Here is a 10,514-nt window from a genome sequence, read left to right as displayed (position 1 = left end):
ATCATGAAATAAAGAAACTACAGCCGAGAGTGTTTTAAAGTATTTGCAGAAAAGAGTATAGCATGTTTCACCACTAACCATTCATCATATTTCATAAGTTCAAATATTTTGTTCAGTAGCATTAACTTCTGTCTCAATGAATTAAACATGGATGTGAATTTTACACAGCCTGCAAGTCAGATTGACGCCTGAGAGATTAAACTCAGGTCAAAACTGAGCCTAACAGTGTAAACTCTGGGCTGAGTTAACACCGCGTCCGTCCTTCACAGGCATCGCATCAGTTAGCCAAGATGGCGGCCGCCATAGTGAGGAGCCTCGGCTCTACGTTGGGTAAAAACCTGCGAGAGATCCGCATTCACCTCTGTCAGACCTCCGCTGCCAGCAAGGGAACAAGGTGAGCTCCAGAACGGTTTCATGAGGCGGGAGTAGCCGCTGATCTATATCATGAAACAGCGATAGTTATAAATAGGAGCTACAATTGCTTACCTGCTAGCATAGCATCATAGAGATGACCTGAACAGTGTTAGCAAAGCTAATGGATTGATTCACTGCTTTTACCAATTATTAGCATGCTTTTTCCTTTATTTATTTATTTATTTATTTACTTGTTGTATAAGGGTTGTCATGTGTATCAGCGACAATCACCTCCCTCATTTACAGATAATACAATTATTAAACGTCCAGTAAATAATGTGAGTGTTTCATAGTTGTAGTAAAGGTCGTGCTAAAAACAAAACACTTCCACTGTATCGATACACTGTTAACTATTAAATAAATAGGCAAAGATGTAACAACATGTATAGAAAACAGAATCGAATCAGAGGAACAAATATCTTTGGGACAAAGATGTCAATTTTATGTGTTTATTTTGACCTCAGAGATGACGTCATTCTTACATATTTCATAGGGACTTTGTGGAACAGCACTATGTGAATATGAAGAAGTCAAACCCAGACTTCCCAATCCTGATCAGAGAATGTTCTGGAGTTCAGGCCAGAGTCTGGGCCAGATACGGTAAGTCTTAGCAAGGATTCATCGTTAATGAGGTCCGTTTTAGCCCTAATATTTACAACTAGGAACAGAATTTCTTTGCCTTGTAGATGTATTATTTTGTACTTGTACAAGACAATGGTAAAACATGGTCAGAACAAACGAGTCTCGTTGTAAATAAGCTCGACCACACTAGTAGGCTAATATCAAGTACTTAAATATTTGTTACCAGTTATCAAAGGACTGTTACTGACGTGTCATTGATGCAGCATAACATAATATATCATATATATTTATTTACTTATTCCAGAAAAATTACGTATTGCAGCAAAAAAGATATCTGTTTTGTCAATATGGTGCAGCATTAGTGGGGCATGCTGAAACTATGGAGTGATGGTGACTTAGAAGTGACATAATCTGTAGTGGACTATTTGTGCTGCTGGTTGCTTTGATTAAATGTTTATTTGATCCTCTCTTTGGTGTTTTGATCGGTATGATCCTTTCAGGAAATAACAAACATACAAGACCAAGTTTATCTGATGTGACAGAAAGTTTAATAGTAAACCTGAAGATGATGATGCTTATGTGTGTGTCCTTTTTAGAGTTTGGTAAGGAGAGCAGCCTCTCAGTGGACAACATGTCAGCTGATCAGGTGGCCAACGCCCTCCAGACTCTGGTTCACTCCAAACCTTAAACCCTCCAGGATCGGTTCACCTGCTTCCTTCATTCAGTCTGTGTAAATGTGTTGATATGAATAAACTTCCATGCTGGTAATGTCACTCTGTCTCTTGCTGATTTATACTGTAATTTATTATTATTATTATTATTATTATTATTATTATTATTGTTTAGGGGCCTGTATTGCAGCACAGCTCAGTGTTTCCTTTATTATCTTGCAGACATGTGTCACTGCAGCCAAAAATTCTCTGATGCTCCAAATCATTTTCAAGACAGACCATGTATAACAAAAAACTAACACTGTGGATACAACACACACATAAGAATGTCAGTGACCATCTTATTTTGGATTTCTTATTAAGGGAAATTTCTATATTGTGTTTAATAAAGGAACTTTAATATGGATTTACTGAATTATAAAAATTAGCTTAAAACTGCAAAGAAAATTACTTGAGTAGATTGTTTCAAGTTAGGTTTGTATGATGCATGTCTCAACTATATGTTGAATGATTATAAATATCAAGTTTTGATCCGGAAATGTTTCCAAGAAGGTTTGGTTTTTTTTAATGGATTTCATTTTCATAATTTATATTTTTTATAATGAAGTCTATGTACTACCTTAGGTTATATAATAGTGCATTTGTCTGTCTGGTCTTTACATTTTCAACTGTATATATGTTTGTCAATTCTGATGAATTAATCAGACAATAAAACCTGGGGTAGCACGCACCAGCTGGTCCTGGAGAACCTGCAGCAGTGAATTTGTTGGCCTAAGTGTGGCGCTGCTGCGCCGTTATACGTTTGACATCAGGTGGGATAAAATGTAAGATAATAATATTGAGTTTCCATACTCAGTTATATTTTCAAAGAGCTTCACAATTACAAAGTGAGATGAGAGGAGACGTGTTAGTTTCTGGAGTGTGTCTGCCGACCAGATTTATGGGCAGATCGCAAAAACTTTCTAGATTCCCTGCATGTTTTAAATATTTTCCACAGCAGCTTCTCATTTAAAAAAAAGAAACAAAAAAGAGGAAAAAAAAGAAAAACAACTTTCATCGCAATTTCTGAATGAAAATAAAGGCAAGGAGCCAACCTATAATTGAAAAAACTTCTGCTTTATATCAAGAACGTTTTGGATTTAGATGAACGTTTCCTTACAGCCTGAGGTATCCTCTTTGGTTTTATTGAATTACAAGTATGCAAATTAGATGTAGGTGTTTTGATAAAAAGAGATTAAAAAAGGTTCACGTTTTATTATTAATGCTAATTTAAGTAACAAACATATTGAAATACAGCTAAAAAATATCCGATAAGTAAAACACTACAATTATTCTGTTTATAAATATTAATATGTATTTAATTGGAAATGTTCTTTAACTTAATTTACATTTTAAAGAACGAATATCTCTTGGTGGAAGTAGATTACGCTGTCACTGCGTTCTGTAGATGGCGCTGTGAGCTTCCGGTTGAACCGGAAGTGATGTATCAATAAACCCGCAGGGTAGGCTTGCAGAGGCACCTAATCGATTAGCACCGCAGATATATGAAAATATAAACACTGAGGTTCACTTTTTATATCCCAACGTGAGCAAGTTCCTCCTCGGGGTGAAGAAAAGCTCAAAACACCGCCGAGATGCCAGAAAGTGAGTAATGAGCTCTGGAAATCCGTTATCTATTTTAGTGTACTCCATTTGTTAGCACTGATAGCTTGCGTTAGCACAATAATAACATAGGCTGTTAGCTAAATAAAGACATACACTACCATAACGTCATCCACTTAAACCATGTTTTGAAACATTAAACATTATCTCCAATAGAGTCAATCAACTTTGCTGTCTCTGGTTTTAACAATAGAAAACACAAAGTACTGTTAGATGGGTAGCATTTTGTCCCCTGAAGGCTTTTGATAAATACACGTTTTTATGAACGCACTACTGTTGCATGTAAGAAATTAACTTTTAAATGTAGTGTTTTTGGTTTTGTGGATCACATAATTCTATCTTGAGTTTTGCTTGCTCCCATTTCTTCGTCGAATTTGATGGTGCAGTTGTTAATTCATTATTTCTTTTACCTGCTTAACTAGTTTGAACCATTAGTATTTGCTAACATATGTTTCCTCTGAGCAGCTGAGAGTTATTCCAACCCTCTGGCTCCTGATGGCCACGAGGTGGACGATCACAGAGCTGCTGCTCAGTAAGTAGAAATCCATTAAATGTGCTTGTTACCAGTATGTATGTATGTGTGTTTGTCCTCATGCAGTCAATGTGTAAACTTTATGTGTCCCTCCAGGTCCAAACTGACCAATGATGACTTCAGGAAGTTGCTGATGACACCAAGGGCTACTCCCTCCTCAGCCCCGCCATCTAAGTCAAGGCACCATGAGTGAGTTATGGAGGATAGAAACACCAGATTTAAACTCTGAACAATTCTGATATTGATGATAACGATGTGACTGGATTATTTTGCTTTCCCAGAATGCCAAGGGACTACAATGAGGATGAGGATCCAGCAGCTAGACGGAGGAAGAAGAAGAGGTGAGATTGATGATTAAATAGTTTGTTTGTTTTTTAATTTAACTGATTGAAGATGATCTAAGAAGTATAGTTTTTCTATAATTTTTAGTTTTTTGCATTGCCATAGAATTTTATTTTTTTTTTGCCTTGAGTTTTGCTGTAAAGTTTTCTTAATAAAATTCACCTTGAATTTTGTAGCTAGCATCTCTAGCAGCTAGCATGCGCAGTTTGGAGCACTTTGACAGATCCGCTTTCACCTCCAACAATTCAGAGTCACACCTAGCACCACCTCGACCCTCATCTTTATTTTGTTTGTTAGGGTTTCATGATCTTTGTCCTCATCATGGAATCGGCTACTAACTGTTGATTTGTTTTGTTTCAGCTACTATGCTAAGCTACGCCAGCAGGAGATGGAGCGAGAGAGAGAGCTGGCAGAGAAATACAGAGACCGAGCGAGAGAGAGACGAGATGGAGTCAACAAAGATTACGAAGAGACTGAGCTGATTAGCACCACTGCTAACTACAGAGCTGTAGGACCCACCGCTGAAGCGTAAGTAATGCTAATGCTGACAGTACAAGTATATCACTACAGATCTGTAGAATCCATTACTGAGGTGTGGGTATTACTAATGGTAATACTTCATTTAAAAAAAAAAATTCAGAGATAAGTCTGCTGCAGAGAAACGTCGTCAGCTGATCCAGGAGTCTAAGTTTTTGGGTGGTGACATGGAGCATACTCACTTGGTGAAAGGTCTGGATTTTGCTCTGCTGCAGAAGGTGAGGGACATATTTTCAAATGTTGATAAGAAAAGAATGACTTCATTCTGACTGGACAATATTTAAGGTGGTTTACCTTGATGGTGAATAACTGGTCTTGGCAGAAGCCACATAAAATGGCTCAGAGGTCGATGGACCTTCACAGATCTTGTTACTGAACTGTGTGTGTGTGTGTGTGTGTGTGTGTGTGTGTGTGTGTGTGTGTGTGTGTGTGTGTGTGTGTGTGTGTGTGTGTGTGTGTGTGTGTGTGTGTGTGTGTGTGTGTGTGTGTGTGTGTGTGTGTGTGTGTGTGTGTGTGTGTGTGTGTGTGTTTTTGTTTGTTATAGGTGAGAGCTGAAATCACCAGTAAGGAGAAAGAAGAAGAAGATATGATGGAGAAAGTCCAGAAAGAGGCAAAGTATGAAACCACATCAAACGTTCAGTTGTTCTTTAAGTAGTAATTTAGTGTGATGACTGTTTGTGGCTGAGACATTAAAAATAGTTAACATTTGATCTAAATATGTGTTTCTACATTAATAAACGGATGAATGTTGATGTTTCAGTTGTCGACTGACAGCTCTGCTGCTGTCTGTCATTCACATTCGGTGCCCGTTGAGCTTCCTGCTGTTACCTGTCTGACACCTGAGTGATCTCACAGAGCATTGGTGTAGACAGATACTCCACTCTGCTGGTGTTTCATTATCAGCAGAGTTAGGGTGGTTTTCTGTGACTCAGTGGAACAAAGACTCAACATAGATCTTTATTCATATTTGTGATAATTAGTATCTACAGTTGATAATTTCACACTAAACTGATTTGATGAAATTTGTGTTGTACTCCCGAATTGAAACTCATGCCTCCACATCATCGCCTGCCTCTGAGTCTGACCTTTGACCTAACTGTGTTTCAGAAAAGACATGGAGCCAGAGGAGAAGATTGAGTTCAAGACTCGTCTTGGTGAGAGTTATCACATTTTTAGTCATAACTGATGAGTCTGTGTAGCTCTGACACTGGTCACCGTCACCATCCCAGAAACAAGGTGATGTTTCCTGACTCTGACTGGACTGATGTCATTTATTTTACGCAGGGATTAAAGTACTAGTGTTACAACTGCTGCTATAAAAGATAAAATGTAAGATAATTCAACACCTACAAATGCATTTTGTTTTTACAAACAATTGAGATTTTGAAGATTTTGTGTCTAAATATTAAATTTAAAATATGTGATGGTCAAACATTATTTCAGCAAATGTAGGATTTGCAGGTGGTTTATTTATTCTTTCTCAACCTCATGCTGGTGTCTCAACCATCCCACAGGTCGGAACATCTACCGTGTGGTGTTCAGAACTGGTCAGATAGAGAGGAACGAGCTCTTCCTGCCTGGCAGGATGGCGTACGTGGTCGACCTGGACGATGAGTTTACCGACACAGACATCCCAACAACTCTGATCCGCAGCAAAGCTGACTGTCCCAGCATGGAGGTACAAACATGTGTTTAAATATCACCAGTGGGGGACAGGAATGTCAAAATGAAGAAAAGACGATTGGATTTTGTGGCTTTTTATTTTCAGTTAGTCAAGGTTAAAATGAATGTTTAGGCTGGTGGTGAACAAGGTCATCATTCATTATTAGCTAATATCATCTGTGTGTCTGCCAGGCTCAGACGACTCTGACCACCAACGACATTGTGATCTCGAAGCTGACTCAGATCCTGTCCTACCTCAGACAGGGAACCCGACACAAGAAGATGAAGAAGAAGGACAAAGGTACTTTATTGATGCTGCTCCTGTAATGGGGATGAATGTTTGAAACAAGCTTCATGACTGTTGATGCAACATTGAAGCATTTATGTTATGAATGGGTTCTTCCTTGATGTAATCCTTATGAAAAGTTTCATCCAGTATAAAAATGGAAATGGAAAAAATCTTGGATCTTCCTCTTCCATGTGAAACATTTCCTTAAAATCCATCATATGGTGGATAAAGCGGAAGAAAATGGATAGATGGTTGAGAAAGTTGTTCAAAGCTAATAACTGTTTTTTTTAAGGCAAATTGGATGAGAAGAGAGCTCCTGAGGCAGATCTGAGGTCAGTCCACAGCGACATAACAGGTACTTCTCATTATGTTTTACCTAATGATTAAAGTATTCCCTTCTGTGCTATTGTTGTCATTCAGTATCTTTGACGATGTGAGCGACTACATCGTGTCTACCGGCTCATCCTCCAAACCCCCCAAAGAAAAAGACAGACACAGAGAGAGAGAGAGAGAGAGAGAGAGGGAGGACGACAGCAAGAGCAGGAGACACAGCTACTTTGAGAAACCACGAGGAGATGAGCACCAGGTCACAACGACACACCGACAGACACACAGCTTTTCATTTATGTGTTATTGTGTGAAGCTAACCGTCTCTCCATGTGTCTGCAGGTCATGGAGGTGGATACAGGTAAATCATCTCGTTTCATTCTTACAGATCTGATCGGACTGACATTAAAGCTCCTATCAACAGAAGAGAAATGAATGAATAAACCAAGATGCTCATTAAGTAACTTTGTCTAACAGGTCCTGGTTCAGTCCGGGAGCAGATCAAGATGATCAATGAGAAGTTTGCAGGAGCAGCAGGCAGCCAATGGCAGGGCCAGGAACCATATCCTTCAGTTACGCAGTGTTGACTTGAGTGCATGGAAGTTGGAAGAAAAATTATTTAACCTCATGTAAATCAGGTTTATTGGAAAGATTTGTTATTTCCAACAAAAAAATTGAAATAACTTGATAAAATTTCCTGCAGTCTCAGAAATGGAGTCCAACAGTTTTATTTTAGGACTAAATTCACGTCTGTGGGAACAGGACAGGAAATGTCCTCAGTAGCTCAGAACTATGAAGATAAGACAGAGGCTTTGGGATGGGACAGCAGTAGTATGAATACACACCAGAACTCTAGTGTGTTTATAAGTGCTGCTGCTGTATTGTTCCTTAACCACTTTGAACTGGTTCTCAGAGGAGGGACGGTAAAGAACAGCTGGGAGACTTCTTTGGAGGATCAAACTCCTACGCAGAATGCTACCCTGCTACGTAAGATAAACGATTACATTCAACACCAACCACAAAAAACTACCTGACGTACCTAAATTATGTCAAGAATGAATGAAACATAAATGACCACTAGGGGCAGTGTTGAGTTATGAAGCCATTAATGTGTATTCATCTTTAAACTTTTAAACTGTAAATTGGTGAGCAAATATATCAAAATATAAAGTGTATGCATGTGTGTGTGTGTGTGTGTGTGTGCAGGATGGACGACCTGGCAGTAGACAGTGATGAGGAGGCGGACTACAGTAAGATGGACCAGGTAACTACGAGTCCCATCATACATTGCTACCAAACTGAGACCTGAGGTGCTGCTTCGTCTATGCAGCTGCACAAATTAACTCATGAACACCACAGTGATTGAAGTAAAAGAAGAGAATTATTCATTCCTGATATAATTAAGAACATTGATGTCCTGCAGCTTGAACAGATTTTAGTTGATGTGTGAGAAGCTGCAGTAGGGGGCGCTGTTCTGCTGCTGCTCAGTCCATTATAAAAATCAAACTGTGATGGAGCCCATTGAGAACCGGTGTTGGTTGTTCTGTTTCAGGGGAATAAAAAGGGGCCTTTGGGTCGTTGGGACTTCGACACTCAGGAGGAATATTCAGACTACATGAACAACAAGGAGGCTCTACCCAAGTAAGTGTTTTTAATACCTCAGCTCTGACTGTCAGGATTTAAAGACTTCTAGTTGAAGTAGAGTCAGACTGGATCCTCAGTTGTATCATGGCAAGAAGAAGGATGCAATCACATAACAGTCGAGTCAGACTCAGCCATAATGTCTTCAAAAAAATTATGCTCAGCCTGCCCATCGTTTTTATTTGTTCTGTAGTCTCTCAGGAGACCAGAGAAGATTTGCATTATGCTGTTGGATGCTGTGAGCTTGTTGATGATGAAGTTTGTCCCTGCAGGGCTGCCTTCCAGTACGGCATCAAGATGTCTGAAGGCAGGAAGACTAGACGCTTCAAAGAGACCAATGAGAAGGCGGAGCTGGACCGACAGTGGAAGAAGATCAGCGCGGTGAGACTCTTGAGCATGTTGAAACCTCTGGTGGCAGAAACAAGCAGTAAATTCCCATTATTCAGCCTGTAAATGGATAGTAAAAGACATTAAACTGAAAACATTTGGTAAATTGTAGGTAGCGGATCTGTGAACAAATAGTATACAGGCAGTAATTAGTCTAAACTGTTAGTTATCAGTCGTGAGGAAATTTACAACAGAAAGTAAATAGTGAGTAAATTAATGTTATAAACCAAAACTACGTCAACAGAAACTAAACAGAAAACAGACGTCAAGTCATAAACAGTCAATCAGCAGATTGTACACAGAAATCACGCCAAACAGTCAGTCTCGTTTGTGTTGAGGATTCACTTTCTCTGTGTTTCAGATCATTGAGAAGAGGAAGAAGATGGAGGCTGACGGGTAAGTGTTTCCTGTTTACTGTTGCTCAACCAATCAAAAGAGAGCAAACCGTCTTAAATGGAGATCAGCCATTCAGGAAACAGTCAGTAAACGTGTGTTTCTTTCAGGGTGGACATGAAGAGACCCAAATACTAGGAATGCTGCCGTCCATCAGGACCAACAACAGTTGATTCTGGTTGTTCACACAAACAAGTAATTTCCATGTATTGATCTGTGACTAGATTATTATTGATCGCTTATATTTGGATTTCAATTTTTATTGAAAAGTGTAAACAGATGATTTAATTTGACTCTATTTGACTGTTAGTTACCCGATAGCTGGTGTCGTTGATTATCATGTAATATTTAATGTTATTGAGTAATTAGCGGTGTTGTTTTCTTAGAGATGTGAAACGTGAGTCATTAATAAACATCAAAATAAGTCTGTTGGTTTGTCTGAAGTTTCTATAGGGGGTGTTGGGGGTCACGTTTACAAGTTTATCTCTGTTTGAGGAATATCTGGTGGACGGGTTCTGTGGGTGCTTTGGCTTCAAATAGAAATCAGTTGTTTGATAAAGAAATGTAAATTTCAGACGTTCAGAATAATCCAGTCGGACGTTTCTTTAAGATGCAATATATAATCCGAGTGGGCGGAGACGGGGGTGTGTTTGTACTAATTAATGTTTGTTGATCTTGTTAAGGGGCTGCTGTTACCGACGTCATTAAGTTCGTTAAGACAGAAGCTCATTAGGAGATCAAACTCTTTGTGTTTGTTGTTGTTGACGGACAACTGGACTTATTTACCCTACAAATAAGCGTCAACAAGGCTAATGAGTGTTGGCTAATTATCCCATAGTGTGGAGATGATGGACTGCTGGACTGATGAATATGTATGTGGTTGTTTCTGAAGATGCTAACAACATGTCGGGTACGCTAACGAAGCCTCAGAGCTCCGCCCACCCGCATCCTCAACAGGAAGTAGTTTTTTTTTTTTCAGTAGGATGAACATCAAAGAACAAGTTTGTTTTGTTTTTGGCTTTAATTTGATGATGTTTTTATTTATTCCTTTATCATGTCATTAATATTTAATATT

General features: G+C 38.9%; 2 protein-coding genes across 2 annotated transcripts; both read left to right on the top strand.

The window, feature by feature from the left end:
* The first annotated feature begins 267 nt into the window (after window positions 1-267).
* ndufa2 (NADH:ubiquinone oxidoreductase subunit A2) lies at window positions 268-1,769 on the top strand. Its single transcript, XM_068331799.1, has 3 exons — window positions 268-394; window positions 908-1,014; window positions 1,593-1,769. The coding sequence occupies exons 1-3, from the start codon at window positions 291-293 to the stop codon at window positions 1,682-1,684; spliced, it is 303 nt and encodes a 100-aa protein (XP_068187900.1). The 5' UTR covers window positions 268-290; the 3' UTR covers window positions 1,685-1,769.
* A 1,394-nt stretch (window positions 1,770-3,163) lies between these two features.
* On the top strand, window positions 3,164-9,864 carry ik (IK cytokine). The gene is made up of 20 exons (XM_068330985.1): window positions 3,164-3,311; window positions 3,795-3,861; window positions 3,958-4,050; window positions 4,143-4,202; window positions 4,564-4,731; window positions 4,844-4,958; window positions 5,285-5,355; window positions 5,848-5,894; window positions 6,255-6,418; window positions 6,595-6,703; window positions 6,984-7,023; window positions 7,112-7,277; window positions 7,361-7,379; window positions 7,496-7,580; window positions 7,922-8,005; window positions 8,225-8,282; window positions 8,571-8,659; window positions 8,932-9,040; window positions 9,408-9,442; window positions 9,550-9,864. The coding sequence occupies exons 1-20, from the start codon at window positions 3,302-3,304 to the stop codon at window positions 9,575-9,577; spliced, it is 1,617 nt and encodes a 538-aa protein (XP_068187086.1). The 5' UTR covers window positions 3,164-3,301; the 3' UTR covers window positions 9,578-9,864.
* Window positions 9,865-10,514: the final 650 nt, after the last annotated feature.

The sequence above is a fragment of the Antennarius striatus genome, chromosome 13 (assembly GCF_040054535.1).
Source record: "Antennarius striatus isolate MH-2024 chromosome 13, ASM4005453v1, whole genome shotgun sequence".
Lineage (NCBI taxonomy): Eukaryota > Metazoa > Chordata > Actinopteri > Lophiiformes > Antennariidae > Antennarius > Antennarius striatus.
This window is presented reverse-complemented; position numbering and strand designations above follow the sequence as displayed.

Excerpts from the sequence above, each read along its gene's own strand:
- ik (XM_068330985.1), top strand. Across the intron at positions 4,051-4,142 it reads TCTAAGTCAAGGCACCATGA|AATGCCAAGGGACTACAATG; the intron begins GTGAGTTATGGA and ends TTGCTTTCCCAG. Across the intron at positions 9,041-9,407 it reads AGTGGAAGAAGATCAGCGCG|ATCATTGAGAAGAGGAAGAA; the intron begins GTGAGACTCTTG and ends TCTGTGTTTCAG.
- ndufa2 (XM_068331799.1), top strand. The coding sequence starts at position 291 with ATGGCGGCCGCCATAGTGAGGAGCCTCGGCTCTACGTTGGGTAAAAAC. Across the intron at positions 395-907 it reads GCTGCCAGCAAGGGAACAAG|GGACTTTGTGGAACAGCACT; the intron begins GTGAGCTCCAGA and ends CATATTTCATAG. Across the intron at positions 1,015-1,592 it reads CAGAGTCTGGGCCAGATACG|AGTTTGGTAAGGAGAGCAGC; the intron begins GTAAGTCTTAGC and ends TGTCCTTTTTAG.